General features: G+C 40.3%; 2 protein-coding genes and 1 pseudogene across 3 annotated transcripts; 1 reads left to right on the top strand and 2 right to left on the bottom strand.

Annotated features, from left to right (window-relative positions):
* Positions 1-175: 175 nt before the first annotated feature.
* LOC108203055 (benzoate carboxyl methyltransferase-like) lies at positions 176-1,881 on the bottom strand. Of its 2 annotated transcripts, none has more exons than XM_017371768.2 (4): positions 1,688-1,881; positions 1,195-1,608; positions 874-1,011; positions 176-779 (listed from the first exon to the last, which is right to left on the bottom strand). In XM_017371768.2, exons 1-4 carry the CDS (start codon positions 1,760-1,762, stop codon positions 426-428), a joined length of 981 nt encoding a protein of 326 aa, XP_017227257.1. In that variant the 5' UTR covers positions 1,763-1,881; the 3' UTR covers positions 176-425. The 2 variants fall into 2 exon arrangements, with proteins under 2 accessions (XP_017227257.1, XP_017227255.1); XM_017371766.2 differs by having other exon boundaries at positions 185-779; positions 874-1,131; positions 1,688-1,876.
* Positions 1,882-2,324: 443 nt separating this feature from the next.
* LOC108203054 (uncharacterized) lies at positions 2,325-4,373 on the bottom strand. The gene is made up of 2 exons (XM_064084786.1): positions 3,509-4,373; positions 2,325-3,403 (listed from the first exon to the last, which is right to left on the bottom strand). The coding sequence occupies exons 1-2, from the start codon at positions 3,720-3,722 to the stop codon at positions 2,592-2,594; spliced, it is 1,026 nt and encodes a 341-aa protein (XP_063940856.1). The 5' UTR covers positions 3,723-4,373; the 3' UTR covers positions 2,325-2,591.
* Positions 4,374-17,483: 13,110 nt separating this feature from the next.
* LOC135149626 (uncharacterized) lies at positions 17,484-21,053 on the top strand (annotated as a pseudogene).
* The last annotated feature ends 466 nt before the right edge of the window (positions 21,054-21,519 follow it).

Here is a 21,519-nt window from a genome sequence, read left to right as displayed (position 1 = left end):
CACTTGTTTTTATTCATTTGTTTTTGTTAACTTAACGGCCACAGATATCTTGTAACTCCGCGACTAATCTAATCAAGAGAATTCTAGAAAACAAAGCCAACTGCATTATATACAGAATGATCTGGTATGATCTTGTTGTAATGTTTAGAACCACAGATATACACGGTTATGATCTTAAACAGAAGGGGGTCAAACTGTGAACAATGGTGAATTATACAGCTTCTAAGCAATCTATAGCCATCAAATTTTTTGATGTACAACAATTATGACTCATACACCGGAAGACATTATTCATAATAGAGTTGTATTCTACAGAGTACCTTACAGAGAGTACTAATGAAAGACCCACGTGTCGTGCAACATGTTCTGCTTCTGTTTGACAATATTTGATACAAAATATATTGGATGACATATATTATTTGCATTTATTTCCTTGTCAAGGAGACGACAATATTGAAATAATTTGTTTTCTCCTTCGACAGATGCTCACTGACATGCTTTGCATACTGCTCGAATAGCTTGTCCATCAAAGTATTTCCGAAGTGACTAGCGAGCAATGGCTCCAGTACAGCTCTAATTGTTTTGGCAACAAACTCGCCACTGCTATACTCTGGCTTTAGTTTTTCATTTTCATCCTGCATGTCCCAGTTAACTTCAAAGGTTTCCAGTCTGTCAAGACTGAACGAGCCCTCGGATTTGATTATTGCCTTCAATTCACTGGTGCATGGGGTGTAAATCGGTAGATTGAATGTATTGATGTCCTCCTCACGAAGTAAACCCTTATGACACAGACAAGATTTTAATGTGCATTTCAATTGCTTGGATTTTACAGAATGAATTAGTTCATTAGTTGTAAATATCAGTATTTCATACCTCAGCCAACAGGTCGTGAAGTGACTTCGCTACTAATCCATAAATATAACGACAATCTTTGCTGGTGGGATCTGCAATGCTCCGGCCTAAGAGTGTTAACACCATCCGGCCATGAATAACCATTTCTTGGGATCTCATCTGCAGAAAAGTTGTGAAGTCGCTTTTAAATTGATTAATGTATGCTTCAAGAACACTAGAAGGACTCTCTTTCGCCATGAAGATATTCCCTTTGTTACTATCCAGCAGTGTCTTTGGAACCTGCACTAGATTTGTTAAAATAAAACATCATATATCTGATATTTGATTTCATGCTATAAGTACCTGGGAGAGCCAATGAACACTGTAGGAAGAATGCACAAAGTGAAGGCTTTTAGTCGGAAAGAGTCTTGTATAGAAAGAACCTGGAACTCCGGATATATAACAATTTGCTGATTTTTCAGGACCGCTCTCATTTTCAAGTACTTTTGAATGGAATGAAGGTATCATTTCAAAAAGTGAATTGAAATCATTATTCGGAAGATCATTTAGAAACACTTGATACTCATCAGGTGCTTTCAAATTTTTCTTCTGGCATAATGCACGAACATAATCAAGTATATTTGCAACAATCAAGAGAGCGTTAGGACCAGAAGAGCAACCCAAATCAGCTAGCTTAAAGCATTCAGGGAAGCCATGGCTACTATAATCCTTTATAGCGTCTTCTAAAACATCACGCGCCTTGAATATCACAGTTTTCTGCAGATAAAATTCTTGGTATAGAAATTTAAGTATCAAAAACAAAATGTAGCATCGTATCATTTATACAGTCAAGTACCTGTAGGAAGCAGTTTTTAGCATAGCTACCTTCACGATTGCCGGCATTCATGCGTAGAACATATGCTAGATCCATCTTTTAATCCACTTCTTTCTTCTTCTCACTGTATTTCTTTGTTGTGCTTTATTTGACTTGAAATAGTGCTACTTATTCTGCAGATAACATATGAAGATAGTCCTGGAGAATGCGCAGGGCAGCCAGGGGCCCTAGCTGCCACCTCTGATTAACATATACTCCCTCGTTCTCATTTTAATAGTCTTGTTTGAAAATAGTCTCGTAATATCTGTCATCTTCTTTGTTGACTATATCATTAACTCAAACAACTTTTAAATATTATTAAACAAATAATTATGAAATTTTAATTAAATAGATGAAACTTATTATATTCATGTGCAGTTAATACAATTTTGGTAATAATAATAACAATAAGACATCATATTTATTTTTTCTTAATATATGTGAAATTTATAAAACAAAATTGTTAAAATCAGAGAAAATATTCATTTTCTTAAAATTTGGGCATGTTTGGCCGGCTCACTGTTTCGAATATTTAGTTACCATCAGTAAGTATTTATTGGCGAATCAACTAGTAGTATGAAATATAACCGGTGGACAGTATGAAAGAAGATAACTGAGCAATGATGTCATCTCGGGAGCCTTCATAACAACCATGCCATACTACTTTGTTAGAGATACATTGATTAATGTAAATGTAAGAGTTATTTTAGTCCATTCTCCCGTCCCGTCCGATCCCTAACTATGGCCTCGATGACCAATGCTAATGCTAACAGTGTCGCACAAATAAATCTCAACATGGCATGTTCTGAAATATACTAGATGTCCTTGTAATTTCTCAAACATGATCTTAATTGGTAAAAATATGAAACAGCTCGGCAGATTCAACTTAGCTCCATCTCCTGCTGTCCTCTTCCTCATCTACAGGAGTGTACCAGGATGGTCGCTTCTTTGCATTGCTAAGTCTGTAATTTAATAGCACTTCTTCATCACTAAGAGCCCGGGTAGCTACAAGGACAAGAGTCTTCAGAACAGGATAAGCTGATACACTGCTGCCAGAACTTCCAGTTTTGAACCAAAAACTACCAATTTTTTTCATCTTTACTTCCTCGCCTTGTCCAATAGCAATGTTCGGTATATACATTCTCATGTCTTTCTCAAACAGAGGAAAATCATAGGAGCAAACCATGACATTTGGGTCCATCCCCTGTGCCGGGTGGTTGGCAAAATGAGCAAAAGCTAGTGGGTTTCTCCGCTCTAACACCTCTCCATTACCCCACAATTGTTTTCCTTCCAAAGGTTTACTGAGCATCTTCCAGACACGGTCTGAGCCCGTCTCAGCATCTTGTACAGCTTGTGAAATTTCAGAGACACTTGACCCGTCCCATAGTTCAAGGGTTTCACCGCCAACACCCCAAGGCTGTGCATTTATAACAGTTCCATCATATCTTGTAATTAAGTAAGGGTTTTCTGCATCAACCCTTGGATATCCAGGTATATAACGATAATATGCTGGGGAGTAGATCACACCTGGATAAAATGCTATAATGGAACCAACATCAGCTTCACCATCAATGAATAACCCTTGACCTGCCTCCTTGTGAGGGATTTGAGATGGTTTCAGCTTGAGGGTGTAACCACTAAGATCCTTAAACATCTGTGATACCTCAGAAAGCTTTAACGGCTTTGTTTCAGGTACAACTGTGCTGAAAAATAACAATAATCAGATCGAAAGCATCAATTTGCCACCAAAAGAATCGCCCCTCACTCAACACCACATCAAAACAATTACTATTGGGAACTCACCAGGACTTGTCTTTGTTGGCGCACTCCTACCAACAGCAAGACTAAGACCACTACGACGTAGACCAGCATTCTGTTCAGTGGACATAGGCTCTTTTGTGCTGCTAATATCAGTACGGAGAATGTCATCCATCGAAGTGCAGAAGGCGTTGATTTGAGAGTAAATGTTCTCTTGGACCTGCTCCTGCTGATCAGACAGCGGAGCCTTACTTCCCATGTCTATGATCTCCTCTATTTCTGCATCACTTGCATCTCTTCCCACACGCTTGTAACTAAAAATCAAATATCGCGCGGATTAAAAAAGGAGTGATGTACATGTAGAAATAACTGTCCATATTGAGCGACTACAAATGCTTGTTTATCTATTACTAATTTATTTGGTGTTGGAAAGAAATTTAATCCCTATGTTCTGAAGTTCCACCTGTCGCCCACTAGGTAACTCTAAATCAACTTACAAGAATTAAAATAGCATAAAAGTTACCAACAAGTGTGCCACGTGAAAGTATCACACAGTATATGTTCAACAGACAATGTTGAAATAGGCTGACAGGCATATGAAAGCTACCTCTACCTGTGTTCAGGTTATTTGAATAAGAAGCAAAATCTATCAATCTAATCAATATTTAAAAGTGTGTGAAAAAATAGGACCTGCTCAGCAGATCCTATGGTTCCCTTTCAAAAACCGGGTTAGCTAATCTGTGCCCTTGATAACTGACATTTAATACTCATTATTTGTTGTGCATTCACTTAATTATCATCTTAAAAATCACTAACTGGTAATCACAGCAGTAATTATTGCACCACCATACCAGTATATACAGATCTTACTTGAGTTTTCCTATATAAAAGAAAAAATGTTACTCACTTTAATATTTTCATATTTTTGTTCATAAATGATACTTATTATTTACAAAGCATGGACCCTTATATTAGTTGGCACTTTATTTTATCTACCGTCAAGAATACAAATTTATATAAATGAAACATAGTTATTAATTACTAGAAAATAATCTTATTCATATATCTATTGCTAATTAAATATTAACCAAATTTGTTTCAAATTATAATTTTTATTATGCTTCATTTCTGTGCAACTGTGCAAGCATATTTTTTTGTTAAAAAGGTTAATAAGAATAATTTATAACTTTTTGTTGTATATACATATTTATTCATCGTCAGCATAAAAATGAAAATAATCAAAAAAATAGTTTACCTAGTTTTCTTGATAGCAAGAGTATTATAGCATATTGGAACAATACTCATATGTGTGATTTTCAGAATAAGTATTTATAACTCCATGGAGAAATAAATAAAATAAAATTTTCAAATCAAGCAAAAATATAAAAGCCTAATTTGTATTGTTTTCAGATAGTAAGAAATAATTAAACATGGCATGGTTACATTTATAATTATATAAGCAAGAAGAGCAGTCAACATATATATACAGTTAATTACTTTAGTGTAATCCGAGGCATACAGAGCAACAGGAGCCCTTGTGACTTGTGAGCGAGTGATTGATGACCTTATCATGTGCCTTGATGGCATACGTTAGCCAACACTTCAAAAAGAAAAAAGACATGTTGCAGCTAAACAACACTTTTATTATGACCAAATAGTTTAGTAAGTGGGTTTAAATACGACTCCTCTGTCCACATACACTACTAGATTTGTGATTATTTCCAAAAGCACAATAAAAGCAACGACTTAGGATTGCTCTGGTTCACTTCAAAAGTAGTTGCTTTAAAAGAAGGAGCAGTAATCGGGATAGCTCTGCCACACTTCAATTGTCGTTGTTTTAAAAGACAGAGTAGGTTACCATCTTAAAGTTAGACCAGGTATGCAGCGAAACTCTTCTACCAACAAACTGAAAGTTGGCTTGACTCGAACAACTGCCATAAAGATTGTTCGAACCTTACTTCGCCACTCCCGTCTACCCACATAACAAATCTAATGCATCATAAATACACAACATACTGAAAACGCCATCAGTATTGACAAAATTATTTCCTTTAAGAACTTCTTTAATTTTCTTTTTCTTAATGTACATGGTTATCCAACTAATCTCAAGTCTACTTATTATTATTACTAGTTGATGACCCGGCCAAGCACGGGTTTAAATAAATTTTTGAAACTTATTATTTATTGGAAGGATAATATTTTTTTAATTACATTATCATATTTTTATTATAATTATTTAAATTATTGTTTTTAAATGATATTTAAATTATTGTTATTTAAAAATAAGACTATCTATATATTAAAATTTGATTTGATTTTAAATTTATTTCATAACAATATGGGTCCCCATTCTATGGAGTTCACAACCATAAGGAGTATTGGAATCCAAAATTATTTAAAAATAATCTATTCGTTTTAATTTTAATTTGTTTAGTCTACAATATTTGTAAACATCCAACAATCTGCAATGAATATTCTACGATATAATCGTTGCAATCAAAAATTAAAACAATTATTTTATAAATCACTAAACACTATATATGTTCTAAAATATAACTCATAAGAGAATAATGATCTTAATGATTGTTGAAGTTGAAAGATGTTGATGATTAATTGATAATTATATTTAAAACTACTTAAAAGATGATAAATTATATATAAATTTGAATAATTAAAAATATTATTTACGACTAAACTAAAAGATTATGACCGGTACTTACTACAGCTTAAATGTAGACTTTATGGAACTTAACTCTAACAATATGTTTTATTTTAGTAAAATCATTATATTGTTTGATGATTTTTAAATTGTGAAAATAATATTCAAGATCAAGAATATAAGTTCATTTATAGCGTTTTTAATCTCGAATAAAATTCAAAATTTTAAGTCGTAATTGTTATATTCAATCTAATAGGCAAACGTTATATATAATTATATTTGGAATTCTTGTAAATATAACAGTGGTCTTGTAGTTGTTTGACAAAATAATATTGTAATTTGACAAAGTTAATTAACTTTCCAAAACTTATTTGATATCAAATTGACGGATGTCTTGTGTTTCGATTCTTTTATTATATGTTGCAATATGGACAATGACTTCATTCTCTTCGAGTTTCTGTTTGTCAAGTCAGTGTTACCATCGCCTTACTGATCTTTATCGCAATTTTCTGAAGAGCACGGAATGAATTAAAATTTATATTAATAATTTGTAATTGTTTTAGATTTATAATAGGTATGTGTAATGTTATTTAATTTGTAATTGTTTTAGACTTATAATAGGTATGTGTAATGTTGGTTGGTTAAAGTAATTGCACATCTAGGAGTGGTAGTTGTTTGTATGACAAATTAATATAGAAATCGAAAGAAAATTTTAAGTTATATAACTTAAATATATTTTATAGATAAAATTCACAATAGATAATGAAACAACAATAAAACAAAACAATAATAGAGTTTTTTAGTTTGTTTTTTATTTTATGTTCTCATATCCACACAAAAACTCTGCCGACTCCTTATATTTATTTGATATGAATTTTATTGAGTTGATTCATATTTAATTGATAGAAATTTTATACGGTTAATTCTTTTGTTAAATTGTTCGATAAATCTATAATTTGTAATTAATTTAGAGTTATAATAGATATGTGTTACATATATTTAATCCGTAATTGTTTTAGAGTTAGAATAGCTAATTCTAATGTGGGTTGGTGTTCTTTCAGACATAAGAGTATTAGTTGTTTGTATGACAAACTAATATAGAAGTCTGAAGGAATTTTTCAGTTAAATAACTTAAATATGTTTCATAAATAAAATTCATTATTTAAATATTTAATTTATTTTATGTTCTCAGATCCGCACAAAAGCTCTGTTGACTCCCTATATTTATTTAATAGAAATTTTATAGAGAATTCATATTTATGTGATAAGGATTTTATAGAGTTAATTTCTAAGTTAAATTGTTTTGATTTTAAAAATTAAAATATTTAGTGTAACAACCAAGAAATACGTAAGCATAAAATTATTTTATTTTAATTACCATGTCAGGAATATTATTTTATTTTGAAATTAGTAAGGTGAGGTACGGAATATTTTATTTAAGATTACGTGGTCGTAATAATAAGTTTATGCTGATCGGTAATTAATTCACATATGTACATTAATATTAGAAATATTGTCTGGATATGATCAGCCAACGCGAGGTTTATAATTTAGTGTCTAGCTAATATTTTAGTCACCTAGTACGAAAAATATGGCTAGCTGGTTTAATTTTTTATACAATTCATAAAATATTAATAGGTCGTAGCCAGAAAAGATTTTAGGAAGCACGTGGTATTGTATAGTGTTGGCCAGTTATTTAAATAAGAAAGTTATTTATTCGAGAATATAATTAGTCTCGAGTAATTAATTATATACCGATTAGTGTATAAATGTTACATTCTAATAATTAATTTATTTACATTATTTTATTAATTTGGGATTCATCGAAAATATTAATATTAATAATAATTAACTTATTTAATTAATTTTTGTACATTTATAATTATTTATTTATTTAAAGAATAATTATCGAACAAAAGCCGGAACGAGATCAAACGAGAGGGGCAGGTAATTACTTAGTAAAGTAACGGAAGTTGAACTCTGAAGAAAATTCTTGAAACTCCATTTTGAGTAGTCCCCAAGCTTATTGAGTGGTGCCTAAGTAAGGCACACAAATCGAGGTAATTAAAAATCAATTAATAAGTCGGCAACATTAGTATAAATACCCAAGCAAATCATCCTTTTTGTGTTCTAAAAAGCAAGGTGAAGGTGTGAGAGAGGATTAAACAGTTGGCATCAGACTTAAAATCTCTATATTAGAAGGTATTCATTTTCATGAGCTTGTTTTATGCTTATTTATAAGCCTATACAACTCTGTTAATTGAATACTATTTATGGAAAACTAAATATTGGGGCTGAGATTATATGTAAAAGCGGTTGTAAACAAATCAAAATTTCCTAATTCATACATCTAGGGTTTATAAAATTAACTAGTTACAAACTGAGTTTGATTGAGGGTGATGATTTGCAGAGGTTGTTGATTTGAAATTGGGTGTTGAATAGGTAGAAAGAAACAACGCGGCCGGAGCTCGCGTCGGCACCACCGACGGAACTCCACGGCGGCGATTGGGAGAAGGGGTTTGTGCGAGATTGGGGTGGGAGGCTACGAAGCAGCCGGAGTCGGCAGGAAGCACCGCCTACAGCGGCGGGGTGTTTGACTATGAAGGAAAAACGGAGAGAGAGAGAGAGAGAGAGAGAGAGAGAGAGAGAGAGAGAGAGAGAGAGAGAGAGAGAGAGAGAGAGAGAGAGAGAGAGAGAGAGAGAGAGAGAGAGAGAGAGAGAGAGAGAGAGAGAGAGAGAGAGAGAGAGAGAGAGAGAGAGAGAGAGAGAGAGAGAGAGAGAGAGGGAGAGAGAGAGAGAGAGAGAGAGAGAGAGAGAGAGAGAGAGAGAGAGAGAGAGAGAGAGAGAGAGAGAGAGAGAGAGAGAGAGAGAGAGAGAGAGAGAGAGAGAGAGAGAGAGAGAGAGAGAGGGAGAGAGAGAGAGAGAGAGAGAGAGAGAGAGAGAGAGAGGAGAGAGAGAGAGAGAGAGAGAGAGAGAGAGAGAGAGAGAGAGAGAGAGAGAGAGAGAGGAGAGAGGAGAGAGAAGAGAGAGAGAGAGAGAGAGAGAGAGAGAGAGAGAGAGAGAGAGAGAGAGAGAGAGAGAGAGAGAGAGAGAGAGAGAGAGAGAGAGAGAGAGAGAGAGAGAGAGAGAGAGAGAGAGAGAGAGAGAGAGAGAGAGAGAGAGAGAGAGAGAGAGAGAGAGAGAGAGAGAGAGAGAGAGAAGAGAGAGAGAGAGAGAGAGAGAATCTAAATCAATCATATGGTTCTAAAGAACAGAGGTGGCTAATTCAAGGAGACAAATGGAGTTGGAGAGAAAAGGACTATAATACCTCTGAGAGGATAATGTCAGGAAGCTGGTGTCGCACTGCACATGAATCTCTGGACAAGAGGATGACTCATTGGAATCACTCCAGGAGAAGATGTCCAACACAGCTTTAGAGCCCATCCAATCGTCACTTTCTCTGGCATCACATCCATACTGAGACCTATAGGATGGATGATTCAAAAAGAGGGGAAGAGTAGCTCAAGTCAAATGCAAGGCTAATCTCAAACTCTAAGAGGAAGAGAAGGATGATGATGATGGATGTGATGATTTCACAAAGCACAAGATTTCAATCAGGGGAACTGTGGAAGAGTTTCAAACTGACAGTCAAAACCATCTAAGCAAAGCACAAGTCTGCTCCAGCATAATGCACATCTGGATCAAAGCACCCGAACCAGTGGCGTAGGAATCGATAAACCATTTGACGATGAAGAAGCTTGCAGATTGATTTTGAACAAGAAAACCAGAAGCCAATTTTGGATTGTGAGTGATTGCTGCCAGAGAAGAAGACAATAAGAAAGAACCAATGCTGAAGCAATAAAGTCCGGAAAAATCCAGAAACCTGCCAAAAGCAACAGCCAAACCAAAAGAAAAAGGGATATTGAATCAAGGAACCTCTGTTGGCGCATCAGCGTTTTACGTCAAAAAAGGTAATACTCTGAAGATGAATAACAACCAGGGCAAAAGCAAAGTAGATGAACGATCGGACAATGCTGGGATAAGAGAGTTTTACAACCTAGACGAAGGATCAAGTTGTAAAGGAAAAAAGAAACAGAAGCTCTGCAATCTCTGACAGAAGCTCATGTTGGCAGAACCTCCAAGAAAGATTACCCTCTGACATAAGCTCAAGATTTAATAAAGGATGCAAAGAAGGGACACAACCTCTGACAAAGCTCAAGCTGTGTTCAAACCAACAACATACTCCACTGGCTGACTTTGGCAAAGCGACTCCTGATGACATGAGATAAGCTTTGAAATGGGCTCAATCAAACCAATCCTCTCATCGTAAGGCAGGAAGGAGATAAGGAGGGCTGGGATCCCAAATATGAAAATTTGGAATCAGAGTATAGGATAAGACCAATGGACCCCCAGCTCGCTTGCTCCCAAGACTGGAGGTATTGCAAGACAATGGCAAACTTTGATTCAGTCCGTGGTGAAGAATGACAGAAGGGATAATGTTTCTTATCTACTTCATGTCTGATGGAACCAGTGTTTAGAGTACTTGACGCAATCTCATGCTAAACACTGGGAAAAAATTGAGATATGATCACACATAGTGCAGATAAAGAGACAAGTCATATGCCAACACCTCTCCACCGCTCAAGATCAACTCAGAAGAAAAGATGGGTTACAGGAAACAAGATGCTGACTCCTTTCATTCCTAAATACCTCCATTCATAAAGACAGCGGTGGAGATGGAGAAAATTCATTCAGCAAAAAATTGAAAACCATAGGTGACTCAGAATCTGCACTTGCTAGAATGAAGAGTCTGAAAAGCTTACAATATCGGCTGGATAGGTACTGTGAAGAGAACCAGATTTTATGATCTCAGAGCTGCAATTATCAAACTGGAGTTTCAATCCAGAGCTGCGAGAGCATCAAGAGACAAATGATACAACTTGAAAGCTGAAGAGATGAAACTCCTCAAAGAGGGTCATCTACAGACAGCACAATGTGTCTATGGCAGCTAAGGAGTAAGTTCTGTTAAGTTTTAAAAGTTTTCTGTTATATAGTTAAACTTTTTCTGTTGCATTTGACTTAACTGTTTTGACATCTCAATTATCGGGTTCAATTGCACAGAACATATTTATCACAAGTTGGGGGAGATTGTTAGTTAATTGATGATTACTAATATTATTTTTACAGTCTGTTTAGAACAGAGACTCATCGTTTTAATCTGGAAGCTGACGAAGTTTTGATACGTCTGACAGAGTGATAAAGTCCATGATCAAAGTTGCACTCCGCCAAGTTTAACAATAGTGCAAGACTCGTCAGAGTTTACACGTGGCAAGAGCTCAGAACGCGGATCATACCAAGGAAGGATAAAGCGAGGAGTGATTTTACTGGCGTGGGAAAATAACAAGGAAAACTGGAGCAATCTGTTGATTGATAGTTTTATTAGCAGATTATAGGAATCAAATAGAGATTGATTTTGTAAGCTGTGTCTCTTAAACAAGATTTAGGGTTACTCTAGAAGAGTTGAGTTATCGAGTACATTTTAAGACCCAGTCAGCTCCTTAGTGATCACAGTATAAATCACTGGAGAGAGTTTTGTACTTCATTAAAAGCTTTTGTGATATAAGAGTTTATTATCTGTCAATCTGCTATTATTGTCTTACTTTGTTACAGATTGTGATCAACTATATCAGATTAGATAGTGAGTTTATAGGACCTAACATAATATTAATAATTTACACTATCTTGTCTAGCATTCTAGTAATGTATATATTAAATTCTTGTCCTGCATTTCTTGTTTTTAGTTTAATTCAAAACATGTTTGTAATTTACACTATCCTGTCCTGCATTTTAGTAATGTAATATTAATAATTTGTCCGCATATTTGTGATATACTAAGTGTTTTATTTTGTCTGCCAAATTCCAATTCGTTGGCAGTACATGACAATGATGTCATTGTCAATCATACATGTCAAACACATCTTTGTTTTGTATGCAATGATTATTTTTATTTGTTAGGATTTTTGGTGATTGAACACCATATATAGAATTATTATTTTATGATATGCAAGATTTAGAAGTACTCTTGTTGTTGTTCATCGATTTAGAAAAGGCAGGACAGGATAGGAGAGAAAATAAACGTGCAGGACAAATATAGGCAGCCGTTGGATGTTTAATGATTGGATGGCCAGGATTAGGTCTCTACAGTCTCCAATAATCCAGTTCATAGAACTTTCTTTCTCGATATATAATATATAATATATATATAATATATATATGAAAATCTAATATAATAATTATATAGATAATATAATATATATATATAATATAATATAAATATATTAGGGTCCTACTCCTGTCCAAACTTCTTTTATGGTCACATACAAACCAGTGATTATGATATATCTTTGTGACTGCAGTTTTAGTCTCTCCACCCCCATCTCCACTTCCATCTTTCACCATCCCCACCTCCCTCCTCAGCTCCGTTCTAGTCACCTCCGTCATCACCACACCACCCCTCCATGCCCGCCCGCCCCCTCCCATAACCACCACCTCCATGTCCACCTTCATTATTTTACACCACCAAATCCATCCCCACCTAGCTCCACCTTTGTCTCCACCTTCACCAACATCACCTCCAGCCTCACACTCCGTCGCCTGAACCACAGCCCATCATGTGTAACGTCACCCAGGTTCTTTTCTCGCGATGGTTTCACAAAATTTCTAAAGTGATAATCAACTATTTAACGGCACAAATCACTATTTGCAAAGCGAAAATCCTAAAGTTATAGCAAAACCGAATTCTGCAGCAACTTTGTTCGTGACGGGACGAAATGGAATAACAGAGCCTTGGCTTGCCATATCATGGCACCACCACCGTTGACACCTCATCACCAATCACCACAACCCAAACATAAGCCACAACACAAAAGCACCGTAGCTTCATCACTAAATATATCAATATGTGTGCATCTATCTCATGGGAACAAAATCCAGTTGTAGCAAAAATTAGTTTTATAGGCGGGGCAAGATTGAGAGAAAACAGAGGGGAGAGAGACGAGAAGAGAGAGAAAGCAGACCGAGTAAAGAAAGATGAATGAACTACTGTGTACACGTTATGTTATTTTTATATATGGTTTGTAGTTTGTACTTAAAATTGGTTTGATTTGAGCACTTTCCCATATATATAATATATAATATATATATATTATATAATATATATAATAATATATATATATAATATTAATATATATATATATATATATATAATGCCATATGGGCATAATGCATGCCTAAGTAGTCATTTGTACCATCTTCAGGATAGTAGTTTCTTAAAACAAACTCAACATCTTTAACCAGTATAAAGCAACACAAAGCAGGTAATTCATTATACCAACACATAAATAGATTTAACAGATTAAGCATAAAGGAATACTTACAGTTACCAGCAATACGAACCAATGGGGTCACGGGGTATGTACGAATCCCCCGGAGAATATCCATACGTCCTGTGACTTCGAGGATCAGCCCCATCTTGATTGGCGTAGTTTGTCTCTCATCATCCCATTCAGCACATGCAGAATTCTCCTCACTACACTGCGCGCTTACGACGTTTTCTAGGGTTGTGGCAGCACCCGTCCTAACACCACCCCAGTGCGCTGTACATAACCCTCACCAGCAGTACACACTCCCCTCCACCGGGTTTGACTACCCGCCCCAACCAAGAGTGCCACCATTAAACCATCAGCGGCGCCAGTAGTACCATCCCTTCCACCACCTTGACTACCCTGCCCCCCAAGAGTACAATCATTACCATCAGCGGCCAGTATACACTCCCTCCCACCGGCTTGACTACCGTGCCCCCAAAGAGCACCATTAGGATGGCAAAATAATCGATCCGAAACCAAATTTTTGGTATACCGAACCCGATTTTTTGGATTTGGATGTGGATATGGATTAATTGTTCAAACCCGAAATTTTTTGTGATTTGGATTTGGATATTAGGTTATACCGTCCGAAAAAACCCGATCCGAAATCCGAAATCTGATCCAAACCCGATCTTGAAGCCGAAACCGCAAAAAAAACCTGAATATATAATATTAGTATATACATATAATATTATATACATATATTAAATTTTATATGTAAATAATATATTACATATCAGATATATAGTTATATAATTTTTGGAACATTATTTATCTTTAACCTAAAATTGACTAATAATAACTCATATAAAATGAATATTATAGAATGATTTCAAGAGGTAATGTATGGTGAGAAACATTTTACTAATTGGGATTAATAATATATTAATTATACATTATAACTAAATGATATTGTGATAGAATGATTGAAAGATTAAAAATTCAGATCATATCTCATAGTGCTCCATGTCGTGAGTACGATTTCAGTGCAATATTTAAATTATAGATATTTTCAGATTTCGGGTTTGGGTTTCGGGTTTGTCGGATATCCATCCAAAAAAACTTTCGGGTTTCGGGTATACCCGAATCCGATCCAAATCCTTGGATCGGGTTTGGGTATTCATTGGTCGGTTTTTTTCGGGTTCAGGTCAGATTCGATAGGGATAAAAATTCGGTTTGGAGTTGATTTGGCATACCCGACCCGATCCGACCCGATTGCCATCCCTAAGCACCATCATTACATCAAGCGCAGCGCGAGTAAGACACTCCCACCATCCGCGTCCTTGCTGCTTTCCCCGCCAGCACTAGCATTCTGTCCCCACGCCCCGGGCCTCCCGCAGAACCCCCCGGCCTCCCGCAGACCTCTCCCAGCCATTAAGCCAAAACACTGAAATTTAAACAAAAACACAAGTCGATAAATTATAAAAAAAGAAAAAAAAAATACATAGAACATAAACACACACACATAACTACTGTTTGGGCTTTTTGCTAAATAACACCAATTGTGTCCATTTTTGCTAAATCTAAGACATGTGGTTGCCCATCAACAGAATCGTCCACACATTTATGCCCAGTAAATATGAATAACCCACTAATTAACACCCACTAATTAACAAACTACACAAAGAGATAACAAATATAGCCAAAATACGACAGATTGTATAGAGATACACATGTAAAAGATAAAAAAACAAAGAGAATCGTTATATACCTAGTAATAGCTACAATAAGTGTTAAAAATCATTGTCACACACGTGCGATTAGCGTTGAAATCGCAAAGAACCAGCGTTGAAATCGCAGAGAAATGGAGATGAAGCTTTCAGCAGAGAGAGGAAACAAGTGAAAAGTGAGAGATGAGTCTTAGGGTTTTCCTCATTGGCACTGGCTACGACTCGTTAGCCTCAATTATGGACGCGGTGGGTTTAAGTTTTCGTCTCTCTTTTTTAGCGTCCAATCTTATTTGCCGAGATACAACAGTACCTTCTTTTCATTTACTTTCGATTTTATTCTTAATTCATTGCATTTTTATTTTATTTTTAAATTTTTGAAATTTTAAAATATGACTCGATCAGTGTTACAAAAAATTTTAATTTTAAATTTGAAATTTGAGAACATTGACTAAATTTATAGTTCTTTATTACCCTTATTTTGTTACTTTCCATTTTGATTTTTAATTTTTGAATTTTAATGAATTTAAATTTTTATTTTATTTTAATTTTGAATTTTATAGATTTTTTATATTTGTTTTATAAATATTTATATAAAAGTTTAAATATGTTATTACATACTGAATACATGATATCTTGAATTTTGTAAAAAACGGAAGTTAAATCCCATTACATCATAAATCACATTTAAAGTTTAGTCAAATAGTTGTTAATCAGTTCGATGGTCTACAGAACATGAATGAGCTTTGATCACCGATTTTTAGAACAAGTGTGTCTCATATCTCGTTCTGAGTAGTGATACATATATTGTAACCAGTTTTAATTTATTGAAATAAGTAAGTTTCAATCGGTCAAAACAAAATAATTCGTCAATGTGGATGAAAAAATATCTGTCAATCAACTCAAATATAGACATCATGCAAGTTATTATTGAATTTTTAATCGTTCGTCGTTTTACGGAACCTGAATTGTATTAATCATCGATCTTACAACAGAGTGTGCCTCATATCTCGTTCTGAGTAACCATATAGATGTAACAAGTTTAATTGAAATATAAAATTAAGTTTATCAAATAGTTACAAGTTTTTAATTAATAATAATTAATGTTTTTATTGAAATATTTAGAACAAGTGATAATTGTATAATTAAAATGAATGTAAAAGTTTTGTACGATAAAAATATGAAGGAAAAATGGCTTCTAGACGGATGTTCATATACATATGGACAGACCGGGTAACTTCCGACAGAAGTTCTTACTATTTACGACGAAAATTGAAAATATCTGGGTTTCCTCGACAGAATTGTACAAACTGTCGTAATATACTGAAACAATCCAGATTTATGACGGATGTTCATAATCGTCGTTTGTTTCCCAGAATCTGCAAATTCTTCATGGTGTGACCAGACCATTACCAAAATCAATCAAACCAAATCCTGTTAACTCAGTGAGGTTATAGGTGTCTATAACCAATTGCATAACCAAATATACGAAAAGACAAGAAAAAAACCTAAATCTGAGGTACCGAAATCAAATATAATCAATTTTTGATTAATTGGCCGGAAAAAAAAAATTGTCTATAATCACAACATCAAGCAATATTCTTGCACAACAGAACACATTTAGCATGAGTAAGATTCCCAAACAGGGATTGTGAAAAAAACTAATTAAAGTAGCTAAAATTACCGGAAAATCATTTTAATTCACTAATAGAAAAGTGGCAAGATCACAACATTCAAGCATATTCTTGCACCAACATAAACACTTTAGCATTAGTAAGATTCCAAAACCATGGAATCGGCTAAAACATGGGATTGTGAAAAAAACTAAATAAAGTAGCTAAAATTACCCGGAAAATCATTTCTAATTCAACTAAAATAGAAAATTAGCTAGAATCCAACATCAATCAATATTCTTGCACCCAACAAACATATTAGCATTAGTAAAGAATCCGAAACCATGGAATCGGCTAAAACCATGGAATTGTGAAAAAACACTATTAAAGTAGCTAAAATTCCCCGGAAAACATTTTAATTACACTAAATAGAAAATTGGCTAGAATCACAACACATCAGCAATATTCTTGCACCAACATAACATATTTAGCATTAGTAAGATTCCAAAACCATGGAATCGGCTAAAACGATGGGATTGTGAAAAAACACATAAAGTAGCTAAATGACAATCCCGAAAACCGTTTTATTCAACTAAAATAGAAAATTGGCTAGAATCACAACATCAAGCAATATTCTTGCACCAACTAACAATTTAGCATTAGTAAGATTCCAAAACCATGGAATCGGCTAAAACCATGGAATGTGAAAAACACTAATTAAAGTAGGTAAATTACCCGGAAATCATTTAATTCAATAAAATAGAAAATTGGCTAGAATCAACAATCAATCAATTATCTTGAACCAACACAACATATATAGCATTAGTTAGATTCCAAACCATGGAATCAGCTAAAACAATGGAATTGTGAAAAAACACAATTAAAGTAGCTAATACCCAGAAAAATCATTTAATTCAACCTAAAATAGAAAATGGCTAGAATCACACATCAATCAATATTCTTGCACCAACACAACATATTTGCGCTTAGTAAGATTCCAAAACCATGGACGGCTAAAACCATGGAATTGTGAAAAGCCACTAATTAAAGTAGTAAAATGACCACGCGAAATCGTTTTAATTCAACAAAAATAAATTGGCTAGAATCACAACAACAATCAATCAATATTCTTCTCCACTAGTCCACTTCGATGCTATCATAACCATCTCCTCATCATCACTCGCTCTGCCTCCTCCCGCCTCTCCGCCTCCTCCTCTCCTCCTCCTCCTCGCCTCCTCCCCTACTCCTCCTCCTCCTCCTCCTCCTCCGCCTCCCCTCCTCCTCCTCCTCCTCCTCCTCCTCCTCCTCCCCTCCTCCTCCTCCTCCTCCACCCTCTCCTCCTCCCTCTCCTCCTCCCTCCTCCTCCTCCGCCTCCTCCTCCTCCTCCTCCTCCCCTCCTCCTCCTCCTCCTCCTCCTCCGCCTCCTCCTCCTCCTCCCCCCGCCTCCTCCTCCGCCTCCGCCTCCTCCTCCCCTCCTCCTCCTCCTCCCCTCCTCCGCCTCCGCCTCCTCTCTCCTCCTCCTCCGCCTCCGCCTCCTCCTCCCCCCTCCTCCTCCTCCTCCTCCTCTCCTCCTCCGCCCTCCTCCTCCCTCCTCCCCTCCTCCCCTCCTCCTGCCCCCCTCCTCCTCCTCCTGCCTCCTCCTTCCGCCGCCTCCCGCCTCCTCCCGCTCCTCCTCCTCCGTCCTTCCTCCTCCTCCTCCTCCTCCTACTCTCCTCCGCCTCTCCTCCTCTCCCCTCCTCCCTCCACGCCTCGCCTCCCCTCCTCCTTCCTCCCCTCTCTCCTCCCTCCTTCCTCCTCCTCCGCGCTCCTCCCCTCCCTCGCCGCCTCCCTCCTCTCCGCCTTCCGCTACCTCCTCCTCCGCCTCCTCCTCCTCCTCCTCCCTCCTCCTCTCATCCTCCTCCTCCTCCTCTCCCTCCTCCTCCTCCTCTCCTCCTCCTCCTGCCTCCTCGCCGCCTTCCTCCCCCGCCTCCTCCTCCTCTCCCTCCCCTCCTCTGCCTCCTCCCTCCTCCTGCCTCCTCCTCTCCCCTCCCCCTCTCCTCCGTCCCCTTCCTCCTCCGCTATCCTCCTCCTCCTCCTCCTCCTCCTCCGCGTCCTCCTCCCTCCTCCTCCTCCTCCTCCCTCCTCCCCTCCTCCCTCCTCCTCATCCCTTCCCCTCCTCCTCCTCTCCTCTCTCCTCTCCTCCTCCTCCTCGCTCCCTCCTCCCTCCCCTCCTCCTCTCGCTCCCTCCCCTCCTCCTCCTCCCTCCTCCTCCTCCTCCTCCGCACCTCCGCTCCTCCGTCCTCCTTCCCTCCTCCCTCCTCCTCCCTCCTCCCCGCTCCTCCTCCTCCTCCTCCTTCCGTCCTCCCTCTCTCCTCCTCCCTCCCTTCCTCGCTCATCCTCCTCCTCCCCACCTCCTCCTTCCTCCTCCTCCTCCTCCCCCCTCCTCCCTCCTCCCTCCCTCCTCCCTCCTCCCTCTCCTCTCTCCTCCTTCCTCCTCCTCCTCCTCCTCCTCCTCCTCCTCCTCTCCTCCCCTCCCCTCCTCCTCCTCCCCTCCTCCTCCTCCTCCTCCTCCTCCTCCTCCTCCTCCTCCCCTCCTCCTCCTCCTCCTCCTCCTCCCGACTCCTCCTCCTCCTCCCTCCTCCCCTCCTCCTCCTCCTCCTCCTCCTCCTCCTCCTCCTCCTCTTCTCCTCCCTCCTCCTCCTCCTCCTCCTCTCCTCCTCCTCTCGCCTCCTCCTCCCTCCTCCTCCTCCGTCCTCCTCCTCCTCCTCCTCCTCCTCCTCCTCCCCTCCTCCCCTGCCCCTCCTCCTCCTGCCTCCTCCTCCTGCCTCCCTCCTCCTCCTCCTCCGCCTCCCTCCTCCTCATCCTCCTCCTCCCCTGCCGTCCTCCTCCTCCTCCTCACTCCTCCTCCTCTCCGCCTCCTCCTCCTCCTCCTCCCACCTCCTCCCTCCTCCTCCTCCTCCTCCCTCCTCCTCCTCCCTCCTCCTCCTCCTCTCCCCTCCTCCTCCTCCTCCTCCTCCCCTCCGTCCTCCCCCTCATCCCCTCCTCCTCCTCCTCCTCCTGCCTCCTCCTCCCTCCTCCTCCTCCTCCTCCTCCTCCCTCCTCCGCCTCCTCCTCCTCCTCCCCTCCTCCTCCTCCTCCTCCTCCTCCTCCGCCTCCTCCTCCTCCCCTCCTCCTCCTCCTCCTCCTCCTCATCCTCCTCCATCCTGCCTCCTCCTCCTCCTGTCCCTCCTCCTCCTCCCTCCCTCTCCCTGCCTCCCCGCTCGAACCTCCTTCCCTCCGCCTCCTCCCTCTCTCTCTCCGCCTCCTCCGCCTTCCTCTCCTCCCCTCCTCCTCGCCTCCGCTCCTCCTCCTCTCCTCCTCCTCCTCCCGCCTCTCATCCTCCTCCTCCTACCTCCGCCTCCTATCCTACCTCCGTCCGCCCTCCTCCGCCTCCTCCTCCCCCTCCTCCTCACCCGTCCTCCTCCTCCCCAAGCCTCCTCCTCCTCCGCTCCTTCTCCTCCGCCCTCTCCTCCGCCTCCTCCGCCATCCCCTCCGCCTCCTCCTCCTCCTCCTCCCTCCTCCTCCGCCGGTCCGCATTCCTCCTCCTCTCCTCCTCCGGCCCCTCCTCCCCCCTCCTCTTCCTCCTCCTCCTCCTCCTCCTTCCCTCCTCCTCCATCCCCTCCTCCTCCCTCCTCCCTCTCCCCTCCGCTCCTTCCTCGACCTCCGCCTCCTCCTATCCTCCCCCTCCTCTACCCCCTGCCTCCTCCTTCCTCCTCTCCTCCTTCACTACCCTCCTCCTCCTCCCTTCCTCCTCCTCCCCTCCTCCTCTCCTCCGCCTCACTCCTCCTCCGTCCTCTCTCCTCCTCCTCTCCACTCCCCTTCTCCCCTCCTCCCTCTCCTCCTCCCTACCCTCCTTCCTTCCTCCCACGTCCGCCATCCGTCCCTCCTCCTCCGCCTTCCTACCTCCTTCCCCTCCTGCCTCCTCCTCCTCCGGCTCCTCCGCCTCCTCCTCCTCCTCCTCCCTCCTCCTCCTCCTCCTCCATCCTCCCTCCGCCTCGCTCCTCTCCCGCCTCCTCCTCCGCCTCCCGCCTCCTCCTCCTCCTTCCTCCTTCCCCTCCGCCTCCTGCCTCCATCCCCTCCTCCTCCTCCTCCTCCCTCCCTCCTCATCCCCTCGCCTCCTCCATCCTCCTCCTCCTCCTCCTCCCTCCTCCTCCTGGGCCTCCATCCCATTCCTCGCCTTCTCCCTCCGCCTCCCCTCCCTTCCTACCTCACTCCTTCCCCTCCTCCTGAACCCCTCACCTCCTCCGCCTCCTCCCTCCTCCCTCCTCCTCCTGCCTCCTCCGCCTCCTCCTCCTCCGCCTCCTCTCCTCCCTCCCTCTCCTTCTCCTCCTCCTCCCTACCTCCTCCTCCCTCCTCCTCCTACCCCTCTCCTTCCTCCGCCTCCGCTCCGCCTCCTCTCCTCCTCCTCCTCCTCCTCCTCCTCCTCCTCCTCCTCCCATCCGGGGCCTCCTCCTCATGCCTCCTCCTCCGTCCTCTCCTCCCTCCTCCTCCTCCTCCGCCTCCTCCTCCTCCTCATCCTCCCCGCCTCCTCCGCCGCACTCCCTCCTCCCGCCTCCTCCCGCCTATCCCTCCTCCTCCTCTCCTCCTCTTCCTCCTCCTCCGCCCCTCCCTCCTCCTCTCCTCCTCCCTCCTCCCTCCTCCTCCATCCTCCTCCTCCTCCTCCCTCCTCCGCCTGGGGTGGTGGTATTTGACACCT

The sequence above is a fragment of the Daucus carota genome, chromosome 9, assembly GCF_001625215.2.
Source record: "Daucus carota subsp. sativus chromosome 9, DH1 v3.0, whole genome shotgun sequence".
In the NCBI taxonomy this organism is placed as follows: Eukaryota; Viridiplantae; Streptophyta; class Magnoliopsida; order Apiales; family Apiaceae; genus Daucus; species Daucus carota.
This window is presented reverse-complemented; position numbering and strand designations above follow the sequence as displayed.